This window comes from Haemaphysalis longicornis, unplaced genomic scaffold (genome assembly GCF_048455015.1).
Source record: "Haemaphysalis longicornis isolate Haplotype H1 unplaced genomic scaffold, Haemaphysalis longicornis Haplotype H1 scaffold_1, whole genome shotgun sequence".
Classification (NCBI taxonomy): domain Eukaryota; kingdom Metazoa; phylum Arthropoda; class Arachnida; order Ixodida; family Ixodidae; genus Haemaphysalis; species Haemaphysalis longicornis.
This window is the reverse complement of record NW_027526203.1, coordinates 98716783-98744398: the sequence shown is the minus strand read 5'-3', so window position 1 is coordinate 98744398 and position 27616 is coordinate 98716783. Positions and strand designations below refer to the sequence as shown.

Sequence of the window (27616 nt, the reverse complement as noted above, 5' to 3'; positions counted from 1 at the left end):
CTGCGAAGCGGTTCTGGCCATGGCGGGCACTGCAGCAGGGTGGTGGGAAGTGCCCCGAGCATGCCTGCGTTCTCCTCCTGCAGGAAAGTGTGGGGCGTCCAGGTGTGCGTGCCCGTGCACCAGACGCTCGAGTTCCGCTACCTGGTGGGCATTCTGCTCGAGAACGGCCACATCATCGTGCGGCGCTGGGAGACGGTCATGCATCCGCGCTCACTCACTGCCAATGAGCTGACCATAGGCCGGGACTCTGCCATCGACATGTTTGGCAACTATGGTGCGCACCCTTTGACGGCACCTTTGTTTTGAGAAGGGCAAACACTCTAGTCTGGCGCCGACTAAAAGAGGCCCACTTCCTGGGTTTGTTACAGGGCTATCTTCCTCTTCCAGGCTTTTCTGTGCGAGCTAAAACAAAACAGGGAAACGTAATTTCCGATGGCCTAAGGTTTACGGGCCTTAGCTTATCCGAAAGATGGGGGGGAGCAAGGGCAAATGAGCCCATTGTCAGGGTGTCTACGAACCGGAAAGGCTGGGAATTTTCAGGGATGTTGAATAATCTGGAAGGGCTCAAGGAAAACTCTGGAAACTTGTATACATCCCTCAGGGAAAATCAGTAGGGGTTCGCCAATATTCGAACTGTTTGGGTATTGGAGCGAACAACACAAAATTCAATTCAGCTTCGAGTCGAATATTAGGGGAAAAAAAAAGTTCCTGCATCTTTGCAGCCGCCCCTTTCCGTAGGGGCGATTTCCCGTGCAAGCCGGGTGACCTTCCCAATCGTTGCAGTCACACACAAGGGCCGAACGCCAGGCCGGGGAATCACTTGTGCCTATTTTACCGGCAGGTGCTTGGCACCACCCAGGCGCACGAATGCACATGGTGCCTTCCACAGCCACGGTGGTCGCTCAACTCGCCACCACCTCCGCCAGACTCTTTCCCCCCCGGCAGTGGCGCAACGCGGCATGATGGCCAGATAAACAAGGGTCAGGGGCAAGGGTAACGGCAGCTTTCCAGGCGGGGATTCCCCTTTTAAGGGTCCGCACTTGACCAGGGATGCCTGTACCCGTTAAAGAAACCGGTGGGTGCCCGGCGGTACCAGGATTCGAACCCAGTACCTCCCGCATACGAGGCGAGTGGTGCACCTCTGAGCCATCGCTGCAGTTGGCTCACGGCGGACCAATTTCCGGCATGTTGCCTTACAAGCTTTTCACCTACTTTGTGCAGGTTGGCGATTATTATTGCTTTATCAAAAGTGACGCTCGTGGTCTTCTGGTTCTGCCGTGCCCACGGAAGTGCCTATGATGTATATTGTTTGTGCAAGCTGCTTGTGTGCGGTGACGTTGAGATGAATCCCGGGCCCCCATTGGATAATTCCGACAGTTTGTTTGCGGATGATAGTGCTCATGAAATGTTTAAGCAAACTTTGGAGGGCCAGAAGGTGTTGACTTTGGAAGTGGCTGCTTTACGAACTCAGCAGAATGGCATGCAAAGATTACTGACCGACTTGTCTGCGCGAATCAATCAAAAAAGGGTAGACAAGGTAGATAGTGTTGAACGCAAGCTTGACTTTCTTAAAAAAAAAAAATTACTGACATAGAAGACAGAAGTAGGCGTTCAAATCTTGTTGTTTTTGGCATAAACCACCGAAACTTCAAAGAAGGACGTTTGAACTGATCTTTTTGCCAATAAACTTCAAGTACTGGGTCATTCCGTAGGTCGAATTCATAGAATTGGCAAGCATGGCAACCAACGTCCAGTTGTCGTGTTCTTTCAGGACTACAACGGGAAGGAAAAAATCTTTAAAAATGCGTACAGACTCAAAGGATCTGACATATCAATACAAAACGACTATTCGAAAGGGACTCTTAGGAAAAGGAAGCTTTTGTGGGAGAGCGCGAAGTCTGAAAAAGATCAGGGCAAGAAACTAACCCTCAATTACGACAAACTTCATGCAGACCGACACACGTACAAATGGTACGATGCAAAGAACATTAGGGTAAAATCGCCAGCCAAAAAAGCCACCCACCCAATCCAGCTTGTCTCGTGACTCCTGTTGATAAACTTGAACGCTCATAGTATCATCAACAAAGCACAGAAACTAGAAACATTAATCTTAGGCTACAATCCAAACGTGGTTGTTCTAACAGAAACTTGGTTGCGGCATATTTCCGCCGTCAAATCGGGCCTATCGCCGAGATAGGGCTTCTAGAGGAGGCAGTGTTGCTATCTTTGTCAGACATACCATGAAATCTTTTCTATTATGTCAGATTTAAGACCACGAAAGTGTCATTATAAAAATTTCTTTTTGGGGACGATCATTTGCAGTTCTTGCAGTTTATCGTGCACCTGATTCACCACCCGATTTCTTTCAGTCACTTTACGATTACATGAACACGTGCAGGCACGATAAGGCAATACTAACAGGCGATTTCAACTTATCAGGTGTAGGTTGAAGCTCTCCCTTTCCGAATATGAAAAACTATGAGCATGCGTCGTACCTATTTGATATTATGGTAAGCCAAAACATACATTAAATTGTTCCCCAACTGACCCGGGTGCAAGGCGCATGTGCATCCTTGCTTGACCTGGTTTTTATAACGAGATCAATTGAACTTTTTTCTGTAACGGTCAATCCTGGCCTTTCGGATCACGACATAGTTTGTTTTTCTTGTCCCGTGCAGGCTGTTTGCACTACGCACCATGCCAAATCAACCACTGTGAAAGATTTTTCGTGTGCAAATGACAAGAGTGTTCTAGACCACCTCGATCTGTCCCTCAGCAGATTTCAGGGAACTGACCCCGAAGTATTGTGGAACAATCAAATCCTTGGTTCATGCAAAATGTCTTGCACATGAAAAGGAAACTAAAGCGGCTTAAGGGGAGACGTGGGTCTTGAAATGAACTTTTTTATTAATTGGTCTGTGATAATGAAAATCACTGTGCATATGTGTTTTGTCTTCCTCATTTCAAATATGTAATTAGTTTTCAAGTGGTATAATTATTTTTTGAGTTATAAAGAAAACACTAAAGCCTAATTAAGTAATTTCTTACGGGCCTTTAAGGAACTTTTTATTAAATTTTTCTTAAAATAAATGGTATGGATGTGTAGCTTAAGACCTGCCATGCATGCTGAAGCTATTTATATTCCTGTAAAGATAGTTGATTGGATAAAATTAATAAAATTATGCCAAGTACAGTTTTCTGAAAACTTAATGACCTCTAATTATAACTCATAACATTTATTTGAGGCAAAATGAGCCAATTAAAATAGCTTCAGCATGCAGTTCATTTTATCCCGAATTCAACGGTATAACACTTGTAGAAATCCTTTGAAAAAAACTACCTCAAAACCCCTGTAAGGCTAGGCACATATGCAAAAAAAGGGAAGCTGAGAAAATCGCAGTTGAAGTTTTACTACAAGTGACAGTTTTATCTATTGAGCATATGAAAAAAAGAAAGGTTCTAGAATGTAGCTCGCTTTTCGCTCAACAAGAGCATACCAAGTTTGCTGAAATCCGTTGGTGGGAAAATTATGAAATCCTCTGTCTACAGATGGCACCTGGCAGAAAAACTGAACAAAAGCAAAGCCAGAACGTTGCTTCAATTTTTATGCTGTTGGCAGCGCGCCGTCACTCATTGGCGACTAGGGCTGAGGTGCCGATCGTGCACCACAGTTGTAAACGTTTATTTTGTTATGTTACTGCTTCATTTGTAGCAATCAAATCGGATTTGCATCGCGTGAAATGAGTTGCAGCGAAGGGGCTGGTAACGGAATGCCCGCCACTGTTCTGTAACGTGCATGTGCTTGGCTAGGTGGGGTAACCACGTTTTCGGTCTAATCTACTCGTATATCACGTCACTAACGCACATTGTGCTCAGTGCGAGCATTTATAATTCCCAAATCGCTCATCTATATGGTAACCTGCCGACAAGGAAGCGCGCGCCGGAGTGCGGGCCGACCCGCCGCGGCATCGTTGATAACAGAATGAACACACTTCCCTTGCGACGTCGGCGTGCGGCATCCTCCACTTTATCATTTCTTTTCTTTCTATTTGCTGCTGATCGAAATATAGACGCAACTTAGTGCCCCCGCAGGCGTAATCATATCGCTACGCTATCGTCTCGGCAGCCCGCGGGGGCGCTAAGCCTACCTCCGTCTCGGCGCCGTTCTCGCGAAAAGTCGTCGTCAGACACGCAGAAAATCGTACTCCAGGCGCTTTTAATACTGCTAGTTCTTCCTTTCAGTTATCGATAGACATATTTACTTTATTTTTACGCCATGCGGGGCTTTTGCCGGTCCTCGCATAGATGAATACATGAGCCGTTGCACTGTGATGAGAGTGCCGAGCAGACGACCCACGGCGCCCAGCCAATGAGGTTGCGCCCTGCGGTCACGTGCAGTCAGTAGCCAATTGGGCGGCGCGTTCCGTCTCTTTTCTACCCCGGTTTTACTCGCAACCAATGGACGAAACGGAGTGGTTCTGGCGGGGAATTGAAAACGAAAAGACGCGCTTTCGAATGAGACCAAGATGGACGCCGTGGGGCATGTAGAACCCGAGGGGCGAGTCGTCGAAAAAATGCTATTTTCGCGTCGAATCTTGGCCGATTTTAGCGGGCGTCGGTGCTATAAATTGATATTATGGCTCAAATACGTACTCCTGGGTCTGGATATTTTGCTAACCGGTAGAAAAATAGCTCTACTTTCCGAAAATGGCGATTTCTAAAAATCGATTTTTTGGCCAAATTTCGGGATTCCAAGACCCGCGTCTCCCCTTAAACGCAAGGGTGCTCCACGCAATGCTATTCTTTCTGCCCACGACACGCTGAACGAGGCTGTGAGGATTGCTAAATGTACATACGTTCAGGATACTCTACCCAACTTTATTAGGTCTGCCCCACAAAAAATTTTGGAACTTTTTGAGCAAAAAGCCCAATAGTGTTGAGCAAATAACACACGAAGGAGCAACTATTGTCGACAAGAAAACGATTGCCAATCATTTCAATTTGTACTTCCAAAACGTTTTTTCCGCCTCTAACGTGCCACTGCACCAAGTTTGTCGTAGTAATGACGACGTTCCAGATATTGTATCTTTACCCGGTATTGTTTCGTTGCTCCTGAATTTGAAAACCAAATCTTCGACTGATCCTGATCAAATTTCCAACACATTTTTACGACGGTAGAGTAGAATCTCGATGATACAAATCTTGCGGGACTGCGAAAAATATTCGTATCATCCGAAATTCGTATGAACCAACACAGACCAAAAAATTGAGCGCTGAAAAAATTTTTCGTTTATTTCTTTTCTTACTTTCGCGTGAACAAATCCGTGATTTTTTCTGCTCTTTTTAAACCCCCACGTCACAAAGCAGTCCTTTCTGGCGTGCGTAACGCTTCGCCTATAGCTTCGCGCTTGTCTCCTCACTCCCGGTGTCCAAGCTCGCTACACGCCGCAACAGTCAAGCGTGAACCGCATGTTGCGTTTTTGCACGCGATTCGCACGCCTCGGCTTTGCGCGCGCTGTATTTTCACGGCCACATTGACGATTTCGCGCCCGCGGTACCTCCTACCTCGGTCAGAAAAAGACGCTGACGACTTGCGAAACGCTCGAGACAGCCCGCTGGCTCCGCCCAAGATGTTTAGGCTTAGCACTCCGGCAGATATTTTATGGGCGCTTTCACTAGCGGCGCGGATGGTGTTTTATAGTACCGTTTTCGCCAACGTTATCAGCTCCTTTACTGCACAAGAAACTTCGTGTCTGCCTTGAGCGGCATTTTAAAGAGCGGCTAGAAGCAGTCGCTCAAGCGGCCGTGCCACTTCGCGGCTGAAGCCGCCGCCATGTTGCCGCCGCCGGCCGCGGCGCGCGCAGCGTGCGAGAGGTTATCGGAATTGGTTATCGGAAGTGCAAGAGACTGCTTTGTGACATCTCGGGCAGAGCCAGCGGGCTGTCTCGAAAGTCGGTAGGGGAAAGCGGGGTTTACACAACAGTTAAAAAGCAGGTAAAGGCAGCAGAGACGACGAAGTGGGCACAGAGAATGGAAGCGAAAAAAACCCTGGAGACTTATAGGGCAGAGAAACGGGAAATTAAGGAGGGATTATATGGCAATACGAGAGGCAGTGCGTTGCTCTTCGAGGCACGGGCAGGGTGCCTAAGAACCCGGGTATACACGGGTAGCTACAGGCAGCAGGATGAAACATGTGCATGCTGCGGCAGTGATCGGGAAACTATAGACCATATTGTCAGGAGCTGCACAGAGATACGGCCACCGTGGGGTGAGGGGGAAACGACGCTGGCGGAGGCTTTGGGATTTGGGGCGAGGGGGAACCTCAACTTTAAGGCCATAGAGGTGACGAAGAGGCGACTGGAGTGGTGGTGGAGGAAAAGTAGGGAAGGGATGGGTACGCAGGCGGAGTAATCATGCGGACGAGAATTTAGAACAGCGAGGGGAGAAAATAAGGGGGGTGGGGGCGATGAGTTTAAAACAGAAAAGAGGGAGAGATGGGAGGGAGGAAGCAAATCTATAGGTTAGCTGGGAGTAGGGCAAGTAAACGTAATAAAACAGGCAAGTCGGTTGCTGACAACCGACGCCCCGAATTAAAGGGAAAGCCACTAATCATCATCATCATCATCGTTTCGCGGCGCGCATGGGGCGTGCGGGGCGCGTTTTCGCGAGCAGAAAACAACAGCCCGGCCGTTTCTGGAGAAAAAAGAGTGACAAATGGGGAGAGAGAGCCGTCACTTGCTTGTTCGGCAGTCGGGCGCCTCGCCGGCTCGTTCGTATCATCCGCCGGGCCGCGCAGGTCCGTTCGTAACAGCCGAAATTTTTCCCATTGCAAACAATGCAATTTTGCCGGGACTTTTCAGAAATTCGTATCATCCCGAAATTCGTATCACCCAGAATCGTATCATCGAGATTCTACTGTAATCATTTTCCGCGCTTCCATCCGTTCCGGCCGCTTGCCTCGTGATTGGAAAGGGGGATGCATTGCTCCGGCGCACAAAAAGGGCGACAAAGATTTGGTGCCGAACTATCGTCCAATTTCTATAACGTCTTCATCTTGCAAAGTGCTTGAACACATTACAGTTGAACCCCTTTATAAGAGACACTTACCGGGGAGCAGTCTCTGTCTCTTATATGAGATGTCTCTTATAAGCAGGGAACCATGTTTTCACTTACTAATCAGTCCTAGTTCAATGTAGGCACCATATGCAGCTCTCAGTTCTTCATATCCTTATTGAATGCGAGATGTGCAACATAGAAAGAAAACGTCACTTTCATGAAATATACACTCATTGCATACCCTTGCACCCTTGACAAGACCAACACGGCATCGGCAGGCTCGTTCATTAACACCGTATTTCGCCAGAACTAACATTTTCAAGTACTCATACTTTCCTCGAACCATAAACGACTGGAACTGCCTGCCTCTGTCATTAACCGGCTCTGTAGAATCTCTTGATCGTATTGAACCGTGACCCATGTCTTCTACTGATGTATCTTTTTATTGTTCTTGCTGATGTACAGCTGTGTGCAGTGCTACATTCTTGCCTCTCCTGCTGGGGCCCTAAATGGGCCGGCAGTATTCTGTAAATGAAATTAAAAAAAAACAATAAATTGTGAATAAGTTTGGGATGCGTTTCATAGTTGGAAGGCAGGCCCTGCGATACTTTTGTGGTGCAGGCTTGGCTCTCTTGCCTGTCTCACACTCAGCTGGAAGGCAGGCACGGGCATTTTCCGATTGCGGCTTTCCCGCGCTTCAGTGGCGTGCGGCCAAAAGGCAAGAGGAAGATGCTCCTTGGCATTGTGCCGACACTGCTTCTCTCGTAGAGGAGCTAGATGTCCCATCATGAAGAGAAGGTACATCATATGCCTAAAAGATCAACTTGAGCAAACCGGGCGCTCGGTGACTATGTCAGTATGCAGCTGGGCTTTCTTATCTAGACAGGGCAGCCGGTCAGAATGCAAAAAGAATGCCACTGTTCTTTTTTCTCTGTGCTTCTCTTTTCGCATGGCGTCCTGATAACGGGGTTGTGCTCAAACTGCCCTTGTCAGCACTCCCTAGATGAGATAGCCCAGCTGCCGAGTCCCCGTTTTTTTTTAAAGCCTGTCATGTGTTTTCATGATGGCACACGGAAAAAATGATGAGCTTGTCTAAGCAATGCTCTGTCACACTGCCTGTCACATCTGCTGAAAATGGCAAAACAGTCACTTTCCTGCTGCTGTCCACCAGGCAGCTCCGCTTCACGAACACTACATGAACTATTTAAATAATCGGGTTTGCTCGCAAGGTGGTTGCTCTACGCCTCCATGTTTGGGGCCCCTAGGAGGCCTAGTTTCTTCGCCGATCCATGATGTGGAGCGCACCGGTGGACATGCTCTACTGCCCCCACGGGAAAGCGTCAAGCAATGTTATGCTCGCAGTGTTGGTCTAACCTAACGGTCCTATACACCGAGGTAGCGTTTCCTCGACACGGAGGCACTGACTCTGGGGCACTCGGCAAGCTGCCCACGGGCATGTGTTATCACTTGGGCTTGTTATCGGGCCCTAACTCAGACTCAACTTTTTTACAAGTTCATATTTGTGTTGACATGCCCTCAGGGCGTGCAGTTTCCGGATTCTTGTGCAGCGCATCTGCAGTGCAAGTGCGTTTTCAAAATGGGAAACGAACCCACAAGGAAGTGCTAGATGTGGAGCATGCCACCTAAAATAACGTAGAAAACCAGGCTGGTTGGTACAAGTTCATCTTCACAGTGCAAAAATAGTGGAACAAAGATGGGAGGAAAACGGGGGACAAGCGCTGAACCCGTGCCTGTCCCCTCCTGCCTTTGTCCCGTTATTTTTGCGCTGTGGAGATGAAAGGGTCTCAAAATCAGGCTAATTTTGCCTCCCTTGCTTATGGCCCTATACACTGCCATGAACGTGTAAGTGCTGCTCACATTTTTTCCAGTGAGAAATGTGTTGATCTCAGCTTGTCAGAATATATGGTCTCATGGGTGCCGATTTTGTGTTAAGCCAAGCAGTTCCGCTTGAGGTGTGTCGCTGCGCTTTGTACAATCTCTGTGCAGTTGCAAGACGATGGCGTAAGCCCTAAGAAATAGGTGTGGCTGCATCAATTGGGACACAATATATGCACTGAAACAGTTGCAGTTGGCTCGAGGTGACCCCATGTGGTCTCCAGCAGCGCTTCGTTGTGCTTGTTTTTTTGCTGTAAAAAAAATTTTCAAAACCTTGAAACGAGCCTTTTATTTTCGTACAGGCTATAGTTACTAAAGCATGCTTGAGAAATTGTACTGACAGATGGCAGGGGTGAGACAGCTGCACATATTGCGCAGATTTGAATCAAATTTGTTTTCCTGCGCCAGGATGCTCCAAAAGCTTGAAGATTGCAAAAATTGCGCCAAACTGCTCCGAAACAGTCTGAGAGTCAAGGATTTTAACGCTCCCGTCAGTTTCAGTGGGGGAAAATGCTAGCTGACGGCATTATTTTCCAGCACCCCCAATGTGATGGTGTTTGTAAAGGTTCAATTGATTGATCATTCAATAAAAAACCGGCATAAAATTGCCCCCGAGATAGTTTTTTCGAAAGTCTCAATGTCGGGTTGCACATGTTATATTCTGTGCGTTTTTACAGTTTTCCCATCGAAAACCATTGCAAAGCCCTGTAGAAAAAATACTTGTGTGAACTGAGGTGTCAAACTACCTGTGCAAGTTGATGAAAAAAAACTGCAATTTTTGGTGCGCCACCTCCGGAACGACATTACTGGGCGCCGCCATCTTGGTGTGGGGAAGATGTGAAAACGTGGCCGCCGGGCGAAGCAGTTGCTTGAAGTTCAGGCAGAGTGCTCTTCGCCGATTTCTACCTTGGTTTTAGTTGGGGGGGTAGCTGGGTTTACATTTACTTCTTTGATCTGTTGTGGGTACATTGCGGGACTCGAAAGACGGGAGTTCATCAAAAACGACGGGGTGCCCACGAATCACCCCGGCCAGCGTGTGCTTGAAGTGAAATTTCGGACTCATTGCGGTGTTATGAAACGCTGAGGTATTGCTGCCTTTCACAGCGAGCTTGCGAACGGCGGCAATGGGATGATCGACACTGCAGAAGCAGCGGCGCAGGCTACATCGCCGCAAAATGTTCAAGCAGTGTTCGATAGCGGGACGGGGTATTATTGCACGCTAGTAATAATGGTTCATCTATCTGACGGGAAATGTAATGCCAAGAGGGAGGCGGGTAAACGTACCATCGTTCCTCAAATTACGACCACAGTTAACGTGCACCTTCGGAACTGAAACGGGAGGGCTGGTGGGGTGCGACGACTGTCGCCTCGCTTCGCGCAACTTTTGCTGTGGCTCTACACCGGGACGGTGCTCCGGAAGGAGCACTGCGAAGCACGTCGGAGTGAGAAGGGAACAACAGGCTTAGTGCCAGGAGCACACTTAGTATGGCTCACACGTGAGCTCTTGGGCGGCCCGTGTTATATTGCTCTATCTTTAGCATGCTTATTGGAGAGGCAACATGGGGTCAAGGCCTAAGTCAAAGCTCTGTGTCACTCATGTTGAATTCCAATGGCAGATCCGCAGCACTTTTGTAGCAACTTTTCTGCTCTGTCTGGAGCAGACGCGTTCCAATGGCAGATCGGGAGCAACCAAATCCTGTTCCAATGGCAGATTGGGAGCGCCGTCGCAGCCGAGATCGCTCCGTGGAGCAAGAAAAGTTGCTCCGCTGAAATCGGCGCAGTCGGCTGAACTCACTAGGGCGCTGACTTTTGCCGCGTGACGTCGCCAACGTCGCCGCGCAGCGCGAGATGAACGTGCCCGCAGGAACCAGGATTTCGGGAAGGCGCGACGCAAAGGATGCTGGGGATTTCCTGTTCCTGTCATGGTTCGGCACTTTGCTTCGGTGGGAGCGGCTGCGTTCCAAAGGCAGCTTCGGAGTGGCTGCTGTTTGCGGAGTCAGCGCGCTCCGCGGTGGAGCACGGTGACCGCCTCGGCTCTACCATTGAAATGCAACATCAGAGAATTCAGCAAAAGCACTCGAGGAAGACCTCAGGGAGTTTGAGGATAGCCAATTTTGAGGAAGACACCCTGGTAATTAGAAAACTAAAGTGGAGCTACAGCCTGCAGGCCTTGTCGTCCTGGCTCTTATATATAGCAGAGCAGGCCTCCATCACAGCGTGAACCAACAATATGTGGCACGTGTTGCTTGCACTGCTGGGCTGTTCCCACGAGCCTGTCCTGCCTGTTCAGCAGGACAGGCAGGACAGGCGTGGCATCAAAGAGAGTGTGCTGTACTGGGGAACAGTGCCTGCCCTGGGCGATGCTTCTTGCATGTGCGCTTTCCCTGGCCAATTTTTTTCTGCCACACTTGGGTGCAGCGGAGAATATATGTGATGAGTCAACGCTTTTCTAGGAAATCCTACTTTGTGTGATGTTTTTGTAGTTTGTGAGTTTTTCACAGTGTTGTGTGCAGCTGTGCTTATGAACTGGCGCGTGCTCCTATTGCGAGGCTCTGGATGGGCACTTGGAGGCTTAGGGAAATGAGGGGCTTCGCACAAGGGCCCTGCGTGTAGACATGGCTGTGGACAGGCACGCAGACATCTAGTGACAGCACTATTAGAGCCTGGTGTGTGCCAGCTGCAAGAGAGGGCACTACGGGCTCCTCGCACTACGAGTAAAATCATTACATTTCTTTAACAACGTCTTAGTGCCCGGCTGTAATGTTTTTGGGCTCACTGCCATACCTGTATGTTGAAAATTTTCACTGTATTGCATTGTCTCGTGTGTTGTGTTCAGGTTTTTCAAAAGGGTTTTCCTTGTTCGGCTGTCTGGATAACTCTAGCTTGGCACTGTGTGCGTGCAATGTGTTGAAGCGGTCCGGCCTGCCATTGGCACTCCCAGTCCGCAGCGCCAATAGGCCTGCACGTGGCGGGGCCTTCTCGTTGGGTGAAGGAGGGCTAGTAGACGTGCTTGCTTTTAAGACCCAAGGCAGCCTTCGATGCGAGCCTCTGAATGAGTGGGGGCAGAAAATGTGACTGTGCAGTCATGGCTGTGCAAGTGACTGCGCAATGGGGCACTTGGTGTGGTGTCAGTGTAAGCGAAGGAGTGGGATCCTGAAACATCTGCAGAGCAAGGGAAAAGACCCATTCGCCCCAAGCTGGGACCGGGAAAAGATGTCTGGTGTAAGCGCCAGGCGAGGAGATGGGCATGCCTGGGAACGAGGTCCGTACCAGCCGGGTTTTTCCAGATGGCGAGGACAAGGTGGAACCTGGCTGGCTCACGGCGGAGTCTGTGGTGCACCTGAAGCTGTTTGAGGACGCGATAGTGATGTGGAAGCGCAAGTACAAGTCCCTGCCCATCTCCTACCGGGTGACGCCCATCGACCTCTCGGTGCGCCACAGCGACGTAAGTGGGCTGCTTCCTGGGCTTCGAGGGGCATGCCCGGAGGGGCCCTCTCTGTTGTTGCGCTCGAGGCCCCTCCTGGGGGGCAGGCACTGAGGAGAGCAAGCTCGGCTCTTACCAGCACAAGTTCCTATGTGTAGTGCCAGCATTGGCTGTGTGCTGTTGCTGTGCCATTTGTGGCATTAGTGGGCCTGCTGCTCACGTCTGTGCAATGCGTTTAGTATTTGATTACCGGGTAGGTGTACACTTAAGGCCCTTTTATTTGTTGGTTTTATACCTGAGTGCGCCAAGGGTTTAAGCCATAGTGCTGACTTTAGGTTGTCTGAGAAGCGTTTCACGGAAATAAACTGCGTGGGTTATTTTTCTTTTTCCAAAAGGCGGCACAAGTGGGTGAAGAGAGCGACCAGCACAGCAACATCTCGGACTTCGAGTGTGTCAAGTGGCCGGTCATCGAAATAGCTGTGAGTACAGAGGAGCTTTTGGCAGCCTGTTCACCGGTCTCCCTCTGACTGGAAGAGAGTTGTAGGCAAACATCGCAGCCGTGGAGTACTTTGAGTTTATTGGTTCCGGAAATAGGGCGGCAAGTTCCCATTGAGTGGAACTCGCGACAAACCAAACAACTGCCCATTTCCATGTTGCAGAATTCCCCTGCACAGTATTACTTTCTTCCTTGACAGGCCTTCTTGCGTTGCTTGGGGAGCATGGCAGGGCAGCAGGGCAGGGGAGGGGCACTGTGCAGAGCATCGGCTTCCTGGGTGGGCGTGGGCGGCACGGAACTGTCGACGAGCTGGCGGTGGCGACTAGCTCTTTGTCTCTGCCCCGAGGAGGACCCCGAGCTCTGAGCTTGCGCTGAAAGGCGTCTTTCTCGGACACTTGGTCACCCCAAGGTGCTGTGACCGATCAAAATGTCCTTGCATAGCCCTGTGCGACACGGATTAGGATGTAGCCGTCAGAAAAATTTGTGATTGCCTGTGTACGCTTTTGATAACCGAAATTTCACTTAAAAACCACAAACAACTCGATCTCGTGAGTAGTTCGTGTCCAAATTAGGTCGTGTCCAAATTGCAAACACACCATTGTAAACGTCACCACCGTTTCCTAACCATTGCTACAGTAGAAAACGTATACATAATATTGTGGTCTGTAGTCCTTACATATTCAGGTAACAGCTTCAGTTTTGCTTTAATAAACATCTTAACTAGACAGAAAAGGTAACACCGAGAACACCCACTTAACGCGCCGTAGAACGCCGAGGCCGTCCACCTTGTTTTGGTAACGCATTAGTGGATGGCAAAGGCGCGGCATTCACGAGTTGGCTGCACCGTTCCGTAGAGCGGGAAATGCGAATGGTAGCTGAGCAGTTCAAGTGGGGGTGATGACGACTGTAACTCGCAAAAATGCTCTTAACTCTTTCGTTACCACGCCTATTCAAATCGATCACCGGTGATCGATGATTTATATTGCCTATTTCGACATGTTGTAGTCATTTCTCGTGCACCTAATGCGGTCAGTGGTTACTCTAGGCACTGCCCTTTTAGAATCAGTTTAAATTTTCCCGCTCCGGCGACATTGAGATTTTTGACGGCGTTTTTTGTGAACTGAGGTGCGTGTGTTTTTGAGGAAGGGGGCGTGGCTGCTGCCCTTGAGAAAAAAGCATGCAGATCGTCGCTAGGCTGCATTACCATATTATTTTTTTTTGTCAAAAGGCTCCCAGCAAGTCAAATACCAAATAATGCGGTCAGCTTTGTAGTCCGACAGTGTTGAGAGGTGATAATTACTTGAAAATGGCCCCAGCTATTCACTAATGATCTTTGGTTCGGACAAAGGGCAGCTTTATTCTCCCAAAGCTTATTTCTGATGGTCCCCCGCATGTCTAGCAAGTGTGCCTGCCATTTTCAACCAGTTTCCAGAAGTTTCGGTTTCGTTTTTGCATTGCAAAATTCATATTTGTCGCTACTACGCAGTTACAGAACTACACGCTCATTTGCCATGGCGCCTCCGTTGCCCGCTACTGCTCCTCAAACAAGCATGCCGCTCGCGCTTCCACTTTATCTACGCCTTGCTTCTGCGATAAGAGCTTCCGCTGAAAGTCAAACGATAACACCAAGTCGTCGGGTGTCAGTTCAGACGAGGAGAACGCTTCCAATCGGCCTTGAACACCGCCAGCTGTTCACCGGCCAGTTTCGGCTTCATACGAGGGTATTTCCGGAGGTCTAGTGTCGCTTCTTAGTAGTACTGTCTATTCTGACAGAGTCTCCAACAGCCTTGTATTTGTTTCTCTTCGAAATTGTTAGGTGGCGCTGCAATGTAGTAGGTTCGGAGTGCTGATCTCGTTTCAAAGCCCGATGTCGGCTTGGTGGTGAAAGCTTGTTGGGCATGATTCTAGTGCATCGTACCTTATTCCTGCAAGCAAGGCTACCATAGTGAGTCAGAACATGATAATAAACTGCAAATGAAAGTTCTGACTCATAAGTGATCATCAGAACGTCAACAAACATCCACCAAATAGTTTGGTTCTCAACTCCAAGTGGATTTTTTCACATCGCTTGCTTGCCTTCAATATTGTGCCGGTCATAATCATTGACAAGGTGTTTTTACATCACATGGAGGCTAATTTGGGCCCTTAATAATGTCAAACCACCAGATTTCTTCTAGAGAACCATCCAAAATAGCAAAATTTGAAATAGTGGTTGGGCTTCACCACATGGCACGGGCACCATGCGGGCTAACATTTTCTTTTATATCTCACAAATTGTACTGCGCAACTCAATTTTTTTTCTAGGACGGGTTTTTGAAATGTCTACCTACAAAATGTATATTCTCAATTTTTTCTACTACTGGTGGTTTATTGTACACAACTTACATTTTCTTATTTTCTTCGACGCGTGGACAGAAATTTCGAATTCAATAATTTTTTTCGCAATCATTATTTAGGAAAACATTATTAAAACTGGTGTCGTTGGAAAGCGCGTGGAATAATCTGCATTTTATGTCACTGCAATGTGTGCCTAACCAATATGTACAACGCAAAAAAATGTTTTGTTAGACCCTTAAAAATTGGCCAATTTCCCGCGGTAACGAAATAGTTAAAAGTCGCATGCACGATTATACGCACCGTGTTGCAAAGGGATAGTTTTGAGCCCTGCACGTGGTGCGACAGGCTTCTCTTGTCCTGTGGGGGTGAAGACAAATGACGTCTTGAGTGGCCTTGCAGCTTCTTTATCATTTTTTTTTTTGTTATGAGCTATAGTTGCTGAAGCATAACTGCAAATTCCAGCTTTCATATTGAAAATTGCAGATTATTTGCTCCCATTGAAAATAGTCACTTTCATTCGAAACTATTAACCAAAACGTTGCACTTGAAGAGTGCAACGGTGATGAAAGAGTGATGAAAGAGGCAACGGTGATGAACGGTGATGAAAGAGGCTGCCAGCGCGGAGAGCCGGCAGCCTCTCCCATTTCGGGCGCAAGCTGTAACAGGATTCAATCCTGTTGCAGTGGAGCATCGTAATAAGCGCTTTATTGTACCATAGAACGCATACAAAAGTGGATGGTGCCATCATTGCACATCGTTGTATCCGATATATTATAAATGGTATTGTTATAAGTGGACTCGACTGCAGCACGAGCAGCCGTTTTAGACAGCTGGCCGGTTAAGACCTGGGGGCCTGGCAGTGAGCGTTGACGTTGCTGCTGTTTTGACTTTAAAGCTTATGCTGTACAGTGGAATCTTGATAATACGATTCTGGGTGATACGAATTTCGGGATGATACGAATTTCTGATAAGTCCCGGCGAAATTGCATTGTTTGCGATGAGAAAAATTTCGGCTCTTACGAACGGACCTGCGCGGTCCGGCGGATGATACAACGAGCCGGCGAGGCGCCCGACTGCCAAGTGAGCAAGCGACGGCGACGCATCTCTCTCCCCTCTTTGTCGCTTGTTCTACAGGAACGGCCAGGGTTTTGTTTTCTGCTCGTGAAAACGCGCCGCGCACTCCACAGGCGCGCTGACGCCGCTGCAAAACCACCCGCACGCTGGGTGGGGTGCGGCCGGCCGCGGCAGCATGGCGGCAGCTTCGGTCGCGAAGTGGTGCGGGGCGCTCGAGCGATCGCTTCAAACCGCTCTATAAATGCCGCTCAAAGCACACACGGAGTTTCTTGCACAATAAATGAGGTAATAATGTGGGTGAAAACGGTGCTATAAAACATCATCCGCCCCACTAGTGAAAGCACCCATGAAATATCTGCCGGGGTGCTAAGCCTAAACATCTCCAGCCAAGTCAGCCGGCTGTCTCAAGCGCTTCTAAACTGCCGCCATGAGGCGCGCGCCTGCCATTGGCGCTAGAGCCGCTAAATAATCTTTATTCAGTGACGCTAAATGGCGCAAGTCGTCAGGCTCCACCCACTGCCGCGCGCGTCATTTTCTGACCGAGAAACAGGCGGCCACGGGTGCGGAATCACTGACGCGGGCATGCGCGCAGCGCCGACGCGCATGAATCGCGTGCAAAAACGCGCCATGCGGTTCAGTGTAGCGCATAGTGAGCTTGGGCACGGCGAGTGAGGAGAAGAAGGTCCAGAAAGAACCGCTTGTCGACATAAAGGTTAAAAAAAAAAAAGCAGAAAAACGTCAAGAATTTTTTTGCGCGAAAGAAAAGTCAAGAAAGAAACGAAATCTTCTTTTAGGGCTTATTTTTAGTCTGTGTTGGTTCATACGAATTTCGGATGATACGAATATTTTTCGTGGTCCCGCGAGATTGGTATCATCGAGATTTTACTGTATTCGAGTCGTTCTGATCCTCTGGCTCGGAGCACTCGGATGCGTAGGCACCTCCCACTCCGAGCGAGAGACGTGGCTCCCCAACTGAACGCGTACTCAATTTCGGAGCAGCAGGTGACCATGGCAGTAGGAGGGGCCTTCCACTCGTGCCAGTAGGCGAGGCGAAGCGCTCCGGTGGTGCCGTTTTCACACACGTGCAATTGCGTTGTGAGCAGCCGAGTGGGCCTCCTAGGCTTACTGCGATAGCAGATGGCCACTTTCTTAATGGGCCCAAATTACGATTTGCACTGCCATTTCCAGCTGCACTATCGGTTACTTTCGGGCATGCGGAACTTTATTTGCAGCATGAAGGTCTTTTGGGAGGGCGGTAACGAGTGGTTGCTCGAGCCACCTGCGCCGCTTTGCAGCCAGCGGCGATGTGCTGGTGGCATCTGCGGCTGCTTCACTGCGTCCGTAGTAAAGCCAAAACGTCATGCCCCACTAAACGCTTCAACAACAATCAACTTGCTAGGCGTCGGTGTGGTGACAGCGAAGTGGCAGGAATTGTCCAGCTCGGCAGACTGCGGGTGATGGTGGTGGCGGCCGGTGTCACGTGACCCATTGCCTCCAGAACTCGGCGGCGTTCCCACTTCAGAGTCCGGAAGAGGATGGTGCTCCGAGACGACCACTCGAACGTGCTTCCAGCGCTCGACTTTGACTGCCCGAATGAAGAGCTGGTTTTCAGAGTGCTCCAAGAGCGCTGTAAAGCAACCACCCCGAACACAGCATTAGTATTTAGCAGAGAAGCAGTAAACCCAAGCAACGAGTACAGAATTGCTGTCAGTGTAAGGCGGCTGGTAGTTTCCTGGCTGGCAACCTGCACCGGCGGGTGGGAGGCCTCTGAACCTTCATCTGTGGACTGGCGACCGTTTCAACACCAGTTGCATTTGGGGTTTTGCTTGTTTGTTTGTTTACATTTGGGCTCATGCCTCCAGGCCCTTCCTCCTGGGGTTACTTTTTAGCAGTTTTTATTCACCTGTTTGCAGGTCATGAAAGAAGGAGACTACGAGTTCAAGAAGCAGAGTCAGTTTGGGAATCTCTATGTGCCCAACGACTTCGTCATCTTTCAAGCACAGGTCATGGATCCCTCCAACATTGTGAGTGCCTCCCCTTCCACCTCGCCTGGCAGTTCCCTTTTGTGCCGCTTCCCTGCAATATTGCTGGCACCACTACTGAGAGGGGACAGCACAACTCTGCCCGGGGGCTTCAGTTCTCGTAACTATAGCCACATATGACCTGCACCGAAAAAAAGCATGCTGCTGGGAGGCAAAAGAAGGGCTCTGGGCAGTCTGTGGCCCCACTAATGTGTGTCATCACTAGAGGTGTGGTGTCGAAGCGGATAACACGACACTTAATTCCGCCCCAAATGGGTTAGTGCGATTGGAAAGGTTTGCATATTTTCAGATTTTGAATTCACAGTGCAAACAAGAAACAAGGACAATAGGGAGAGCACGACACACAAGCTGAAGTTTATTGCTGTGATGTCTGGTGTATAAATACAGCAGAAATCAAGGCAAAAAAGAAATCGACGCATAACATGTGGAAACAAAATAACAAATCCGCCACGACATCACTACCGCCATGTGCTTGCACACCGTCTAGATAAATGATTTCTTTTGCTGGTAGCGCGACAAAAGGGACGCGTACACACTTTTCTTCTTTTTTTGCTATTTTATGGGCCTCAATAATTTCCCTCATCAGTTTATGCTTATTTCTACACAATATTGCGGTACTACTGAAGGTAGGCTCGCACCCAAAACAGTCTCTACAATGTACTCCTAGATGACCGCTTTTGCTCTTTTCCACATTGTAACTGTGTTCCTTTAGCCTATCGTTAACACATCTCCCCGTTTGCCCGATATATTCTCTGCCACACAATAAAGGGATGCTGTAAACTGTGTTTGTGGCACATGGGATGAACTCTCGTTGGTGCTTCTTCCTACAAACTGGAGAACTAGAGGTATCACTATTAACGTGTCTACAAAGTCTCGAAAGTTTATCAGGAGCAGAAAAAACAACACTCACATCGGCACGCTTGGCAGTTCTTTTTAGATTATGCGACACCATATGTATGTATGGCAATACTGCAACCTTCCCTTTCCTTTTGTTATTCCGATCATTTTTTTGCCTAGCCTTAATTTTCTTCAACGTACCTTCGGCAACGGACGTTGATAGATATGTAGGATAACCTGCCTTAATTAGGCGATTAACCAGATCCATGAAACAAGAGCGTATCATATGAACGCATGACTTAACAAGTGAATTTTTCAGGCACAGATTCACAATTCCTTTTTTAACCAGTTTCGAATGCACCGAGTCACACGCAAGAAGCAACTTCTTGCCTCGAGGTTCGTATTTCCAACGAATGTGCTCATGATTAAAAGAAAGGTGAACATCGAGAAAACGCATACATCCTTCAACGGTTAGTTCATGGGTTACAACTAGAGGCCTCAAGCAGTCATTAAAAATTGTTAGGAGTTGTTGCATCAAAGTATTAGTGCTTTTTTTGTCACATGGAAACTCTACTAGGTAGTCATCAACGAATCTAAAGATGTCTGCTGACATGGCTGTCTTGAGTCGGTCTGCTAAAACCCTACATTTTCGAGCTAAATAAAAGTTACTTAATGCGGGCGCGATGCATGAACCAATACAAATGCCATTCTTTTGGAGATAAGTTTTGCCGTTCCCCCCGCACGGGGCACCTTGAGCAATCTTGGTGACGGTACTGGCGATACCGCGGACCCCGAGCCCCCAAACATAAGCTGGATCCAACCGTGGCGATGTGTTTATAGGTGAAGGGTTAGAAACCACGAACGGTGGCCGTCGGAGCCCAGGTCAAGCTCCGGCGGATGGGCTCCCTGTCTGTTCACCAGGCAGGGAGCTCCGGGACCTCTTTGACTACCAGGGTAAGGTTAAAGAAGAAAGTACCCCGTCTCCCTGCTTTCCAATGTATCATATGGCATTTTCCAAACCCCCTCCCAAACGTGATCGGCCCCCGAAAAGGGGCCGCACCGAAGCTGCATTCCCACCCTTGCCAACAATTGCATCCCAAAAGCCAGATAACCATCCGCGCTTCTTGATTGTTGAATCTCTTGACAAGTCAAATCCTATCTCCTCCCAGTCAGTGTTCCTTATCACCAAATTCCTTGAAGGCATCCTTAGCAAGTCTTTCCAAGCCAAGAAACTGAGAACCGGTGAAGTTCTGGTCGAGGTGAACACTCACCAGCAAGCCACAAGCCTCCTTACCCAGAATCGCATGGCAGATCTGGACATCAGAGTCACACCCCACTGAAGCCTCAATAGCTCTCAGGGTGTGATTTCTGAGCCAGATCTGATAAATGAGACGGAAGCCGATCTGCTCGAAGGTCTGAAAGGCGAGGGCGTGACGGCAGTGAGGCGCAGCACCATGCGGCGAGATGATAAGCAAATCATGACAAAGCATATAATCTTGACATTTGACCGTTCCACACTCCCCGAATCCATCAAAGCGGGTTTCATTCATTGTTCTGTCCGGCCTTACATCCCGAACCCGCGGCGCTGTTTCAAGTGCCAACGGTTCGGGCATGGCACCACCTCCTGTCGTGGCAAAACAACGTGTGCAAAATGTTCATCTCAAGAGCATGATACAGATAACTGCCAGGCTCAACAATTAATGTGCAGCAACTGTCATGGACCTCATGCTGCGTACTCCCGCACGTGTGAAAGGTTCCAGATGGAAAAGAAAATAATAAACCTCAAAATCACTGAAAACATCACCTTCCCAGAGGCGCGGAAGAGGTTCGCCTCTTTCCCTCTGGGGAGGTACGCCGACACAGCTCGCCGGGGGGCGGAGCGGCGTCTGGTTTCCACAGGGACCCAGTTCAGCGAGTCTGACCTGGTCCCTCTTCCGCCCCCCCCCCTGGGTTGCCTCTGGCAGCCCAACCCGCCACCACGCCGCTTGCTGAGGCAGCAGCGGTTGTGGTGGCAACCTCTTCCGTCGGGACCGGTGCCGCTCCCGTCTCTGCCTCCCCGTCCTCCAGTGCGTTGGAGAGTGCCATGGACACCACGGGCCCCGCACCGGCTTCCACCGCCACCGCACCGCCCGTGCCACTTCTGGTGCCCCCGACACCTGCGGCGGTGGCGGGTCATACGAAGGGCCCCCGAAGGGGGGCCAAGTCCGGGGAGCCCGGTTCGACGGGCACACCCAGGACATCGGACGATGAGATGGACGTCGTGCCGTTCTTGCCTGCGGTGCACCGCAAGGAACGCGTCCCGACGCCAAAGCCTCCTGACAAGCCAAAAAAGGCGAGAGTCACAGCCCCGAAAGACGACACATAAACAAACACACACACTCCAGTAGCTCTCACACTAAATAATGGGAAGAGAAAACATAATTCAATGGAACTGTAGAGGCCTTCTTAAAAATCTTGACGATGTATACGAAATACTGCATGCTAATCAGCCAAGTGTAATGTGTGTTGTGGTGGTGTGGTGGTGCTCCGCAGTTCCGCGATGCAAACGTACCGGTATGGCACCGACTGACATAGAAATCGCTATCGGGGAGTAAATACATGTTTTAAATGCCACCGTGCTTGTTATGTTCACCGATTGGTCATGTTTACGGAAGCGCGGACGTCGAATGCGGAGCGCGCACAGCATATGTGGGTCACGGTGATCCGTGCTCGCGATGGACGAGGCGATTGCTACACTGTTGACATTGCAGTGCAATTAAACCGCTGCTTGCACCACAAATGCTTTACGCGACCAGCAGTAACTGTTTTGTAATTGTAATACTGTAAATTCCGTGACAACGCAAAAGGGCTAGAAGCTTTTCCTTTGACCGCGTTGTGAACAGGTTGAGCATTTTCCAAATGCAGCGTTCACACGTATCTCGAGCTGTGTTTCCACATTGTGCTGCCTGCTTATCCTGCTATCAACCAGCAGTGTGCGATGGAAAAAGTTATCCTTTCATATCGTTTGGCAGTGTAATGCGTCAGCCTTAAAAAAAGTAAACAAAACGCCGTGATTTTAAAGGTTAGATTAGATGAAAAGGGGATTGTTTAATGCCAATCGGGTGTAATGACCAAGCAATATATGGTATTTAAAATTGACTACAAGGAACTAGAAGTTATTGTAATGTTGTATATTGTATCGGCGCTCGTGAAAGATCCCCACGTGGTCAAAATTAACGCGGAGCCCTCCACTACGGCGCGCCTGATCACCCATGAAGCGTCGGGGCGTTAAACACTATAATGAATCAATTAATCAATCAACCACTCAATCAATGCGGTATTGTAAAGGATAAAGTTGCTTCTAACATTTCAGGGGGTTCCGTTCCCTGTCGCAGCTTTGCGTATGATAAATGGATTTTGCTCCGTCTGCTTGCCGTCCAAGTGCACCCAACAAACCCTGGAGTTGGTCGCTGGTACAAAGTCATTGCAATTTATCAATGGCATCCACCGATATCTCAATTCGGTATGCGTCGGGAAGCAATGCAGCAAAAACACGCCGCAACCGCTCTGTATTTTCTCCAGGCAGTGTCGTGCACATGCGTGCTGTCAGCGACTGTTTCTCGCTTTCTCTGGTTGTTCAATAACCCACCACCGTGCAGTGCTGACCAAGCGACATTTGCGCCTTGAACGGCATCGCAGCATTGACTAGAACAGTTGGAAGTTCCGCAAAAACTAAGCACACGGTGCTAAATACTCCTGAAATACGCAGCGGAGCACACCGCGCCGAGTGATGTTAGCAGCCCAGCGCGCACAGGCAACGCTGGTCGGCCGCTGAAAGAACTGGTTTGAGAGTATTTTCCTCCTTTTCCGGCTGCTTATGGAAAATGGTGTATATGCACGAAAATACCGTAGCTGCTACACTGGCGGGTGTCGAAGTGACTCAAAGGTAGCTGAAATCGACAGACCACCATTTTTTGTCGACGTGTTCTTGTTACTGACTTCTTGTGCATATTTTATTTTCAGTTTTATTTATGACGGATGAGTAATTAAAGGTTGCACAGCAAGTGAAAGCAAGAAATCAACCTTTTCTTTTGTTTTTTTTTTCAAGAGAAATCATGATTTTTTTTACCCCGAAACAAGATTGAGGTGTTGGTAGTTTCAGGACAGGACCAGTGAGTGGGTGCCAAGTGGGGATGGTGTACCACCACGCTGTGAGGGCATGCCCGAGATTGTTTTAAAATTGGGCTTGACTTTTATGTGGTGAGAGATAAGCGATGTTTTTGAATGGGTAGCACTTGGTGTGGTAGTTGGAAGAACTGTGAACCGAAAAACAAAGCTACCGTTCGCTGCAGAATGTGAATTCAGCTGGTTGCTTTGCGTAGTATGCGTATTTGCTTTAGTAGAATAACATCATCTCTTGCGCGTATTTATTTCTTCGTCTGGTCAGGACAGTGCTGCGAAAATTTGCATACGAGTGGTGGCACTTAAAATTGTGAAGGGGTAGTGCTATTTTTGGGTGTGTGTCATCCATTGTTGAAATGGTCACTTATCGGAACACTTAGAACATATGGCACGTGAGCCTCGTGCTTCAGGCACTGTGAAACGCTTCAGTGTTGCATGTTTGCAAACACAGCCAGCTCGAGGCCCATTGTTAGCAAAGCCTTGGAAGACCACACCAGAACGACCAATCCTGGCGTCTACATGCTGCACAAGCGCTGCCTATCGACGTTGTTATTCCAGAGAAGTCCGTTTCCTAGGCCTTGGCCCATATGGCAATTCGTACTGGCACCCCTTTTTTCTCTCTGGGAACTTGTGGCATCAGAGTGACTGTGCAGATGTCAAGGTGGGGTTGTGACTGGTAGCCGTGAATTTCAGCTTCACCGTGCAGTCGAGGAAAGGTGGCCTTTTTTATTTCCCGGTACTGCCAGTGGGCCCCACAGTTCAGTTTATCTTGTGCAGCCATCCATCGGAGCTGGGGAGGCGGGGTAAAGACCACTTTCTTTTGAGGCCTCCATTGAGGAAAGGCAGCTCGGTCTCGTGTCATTGCCACACGATGAAGCAGGTGCTGCTTTCTTTGGGGATTTCTTCAGCTCGGTTTTCAAAGGTTCAGCACTTGCGCTGCTTTGCGCCATTTTCAGAAAAAATGCGAGCTGTGGCTGCAATTGACAAGTGGTATTTCCCATGAAAACTATTGTTCTGGAAGGTAATTGGAAGTTATGTTAGAAGACGAGTGTTACCTGAGGCATTTTCAAGAGCATGAGCAGCGCAGTTTGCCCGCACAGTGGCCATGCCAGAAAAGGGACGTTGTGCCATGCTCTCTCCCTGCAGAGCTGCGAGGGGAGTGATACGCCACCCATTTTCGTGCACTGCTGTGCTCCCTTGGCTGCTGATGCCGTGGCTATGAAGGGCTAGATGGGGGGAAAATGATATCTGCACTGTGTTCCCTGGGCAGTGTTGGCACATGTTCGTGGTGGCAACGGAAGAGGCAGGATGTACAGGGTTCGTGCAGGTCCTTGAAAACCCTTGAAATTGAAAATTGCATATTCAAGGGCCTTGAAAGCCGGGAATTTTTCCCTTCTCCTTAACTCTTCGCTACCGCAGGAAAATTGACCAATTTTTAGGGGTCCAAGAAAACATTTTTTTTTTCCTGCTAAAAAATTGTTTAGGCGCCAATTACATGGACACAAAATGCAGATTAATTAACGGCCTTTCCAATAACACCAGTTTTTAAAAGTTTCTATATATCATAGTTATGAAAAAAAAATATCAAAATCAAAATTTTTGTCAAGCTGTCGAAAAAAACGATAAAAAAGGAGTTGTGTATATCAAAACACCGGTAGTAGAAAAAAATTAGAATATACATTTTGTATAGAAACATTTGAAAAACTCGCCCCAGAAAAAATGTCGACTTGCGCCGAACAGTTTGTCAGATATAAAAAAAAATATTAGCACGCACGGTGCTCGTGTCATGCGGTGAAGCCCAACCTCCAATTCAAAATGTGCAATTTCGGGTGGTTCCCTGGAATAAATCTGGCGGTTTGACATTATCAGAGGCACCAATTTGCCCCCACATAATGTAAAAACACCTTGTCAATGACTGACTTTGCATTTACAGCGAGCACAATATTTGGGACAAGCACGCGATGCGGAAAAAAACATGCATGAAGTTGAAAACGGAACGCCGTGGCTGATGCTTGTTGTCGTTCGTGGTCAGTTATCTCTCAAAACATAAAGCTGAGCTTTATTATCATCTTCCTACTCGCAGTTGTAGCCTTGCTCGCAAAAATGAGGTACGATGCGCTAGAATCGTGCCCTGCGATCTTTGGTCGAGTAGCAGTTGCGGGATGAAAAAGATCAGCACAACGAGCCTCCTCTATTGCAGCGCCACCTAACATTTTTCAAATGAAACGGTAGAAAAACTTATTGGAGACTCCGTCCGAATAGACAGTTCAACTAAGCAGCAACATTAGACACCCGAATATACCCTCGCATGGAAACAAAACTGGAAGGCGAACAGCTGGAAGTGTAAGGCCGGTTTGAAGCGCTGTCCTCGGCGGAACAGATATCTGGCGACTGGGTGTGATCTTTTGACTTGCATCTGAAGTTCTTATGGCAGAAATCGGGTTAGAGTGGAGGGAAATCAGGAGCGGCGTGCTTTGTTTGAGGATCAGTCGCGGACGCTCCAGGCACCATGGCAGGTAGCCTTGAAGTTGGGTAACTGCGTAGTTGCGCTAAATATGAATTTCGCGATACAGAAACGAAACCGAAATTGTTGTAAACTGTTTGTGAATGGTCCTGGGGTAAATAGAACTACCACAGAAGTTAGAACAACGTGCGCAAAGGCAATAAAACTGCCTAAAATCATAAAGTAGCTTTGCAACCAGGCACTGCTTGACATTTTCAGCAGATTTCTGGGATTATTACTGTCAGAGCGTGAACCTGACGATTGAAAATCGTTTCCTAGTTCACCATTCACGCCCTGATAGCAAAAAACAAACGCTGATGCAGAGTAATTACGAGTGGCACGCATTCTTCGTTGGTAGCAGTGACGCGCGATGACCACGCCCCTTTTCCACACCGAGGTGTTTCAAAAGCGTGTCAAAAATCACGTTTCCGTTGCACAAATGAAAACAAAACTGATTTTGAAAGGCCATTTTCTGATCTAACTCTGAACAGCTTTACTTGTTCGAGAAACGCCTGGAACGCTATGAAAAGGCGCTCCCAAAGTATCGATCAAATTGATCGATTTTGATAGGCGGGGTAGCGAAAGAGTTAAAAACCCTTGATTTCTTTGCTCAACAGGGAGGAGACCCGATTACGTGACCGGGTTTTCGTGGCTTATATCAGTGAGGCCCTGCACACTCCCCACCCCGAACATGATTTTTACAATTTAAAGCCAGCTTGGGGTGCAGTAGTGCTGCTGTATACATACAGCTTTTACAATTAAAAGTGAGCTTGGGAGGACAGGCATGCTGCTTTACACATTGGCTCATACGGAACAAAATCCCTGCATCGGACGAGGCAGAAATCAGTACAGGTCCCCGTCCAATTTTTTATACTGCTTTCTGCATTGCCTCATCCTGTTATGCATTTTATATATTGTGACGGGGATGTTCGGGGATGACACGCACCTATGACCGCGTCAGGCGGCGCTTCTTCTGGCCTGGCCTATATAGGTCGGTTCAACGCTACGTCAGTGCTTGTGACGCCTGCCAGCGACGAAAAAGGTTAACAACGGCACCGGCTGGTCCCTTACAGTCCCTCGACGTGCCGAGCGAACCGTTCTACCGTGTAGAGATGGACCTCCTTGGTCCCTTCCCTTTCTCAACCTCCGGGAACAAGTGGATTGCCGTGGCAATGGACTATGCTACCCGTTTTGCTATTACGCGGGCGCTACCTACAAGTTGTGCGACTGATGCCGCTGACTTCCTCCTTCACGACGTCATTTTACACCATGGCGCTCCACGTCAACTTCTCACCGACCGGGGACGATACTTTTTATCCAAAGTGGTCGCTGATCTCCTTTGTTTGAGTTCAACGACACACAAGCTCACCACTTCTTACCATCCCCAAACCAATGGACTTACGGAACGTTTTAACCGCACCCTTACGGACATGCTGTCTATGTATGTCTCCGCGGATCACAAATATTGGGACTTGACGTTGCCGTATGTGACTTTTGCGTACAACTCCTCGCACCACGATACGGCTGGTTTTTCACCCTTTTATCTCCTCTATGGACGTGAGCCCATTTTTCCGCTTGACACCTTGATGCCCTCATCGATCACTCCACCAACCGAATATGCATTCGACGCTATTTCTCGAGCAACTCTAGCCCGTGAGGTCGCCCGCGCCCGCCTTTCGGCCTCCCAGGTTTCGCAGAAAACACGTTATGACCTTAAGCACCGCAACGTCTATTATCCTCCTGGAACGCTCGTATTGTTATGGTCTCCTTCTCGCCGCGTGGGCCTCTCT

At 48.7% G+C, this 27616-nt stretch overlaps 1 protein-coding gene across 5 annotated transcripts in view; it reads left to right on the top strand.

Moving 5' to 3' along the window:
• Window positions 1-27616, top strand: part of LOC144178361 (glycerophosphocholine phosphodiesterase GPCPD1-like) — a 103350-nt gene that overhangs the window by 25099 nt on the left and 50635 nt on the right. For 3 of the 5 annotated variants that reach the window (XM_077706177.1, XM_077706153.1, XM_077706145.1), the window contains exons 4-7: window positions 84-274; window positions 12240-12397; window positions 12772-12855; window positions 18197-18307. In XM_077706177.1, the coding sequence (XP_077562303.1) occupies window positions 84-274; window positions 12240-12397; window positions 12772-12855; window positions 18197-18307 (544 nt within the window). The remainder of the gene's footprint in view (window positions 1-83; window positions 275-12239; window positions 12398-12771; window positions 12856-18196; window positions 18308-27616) is intronic. The other 2 variants (XM_077706159.1, XM_077706168.1) reach the window with 1 other exon arrangement.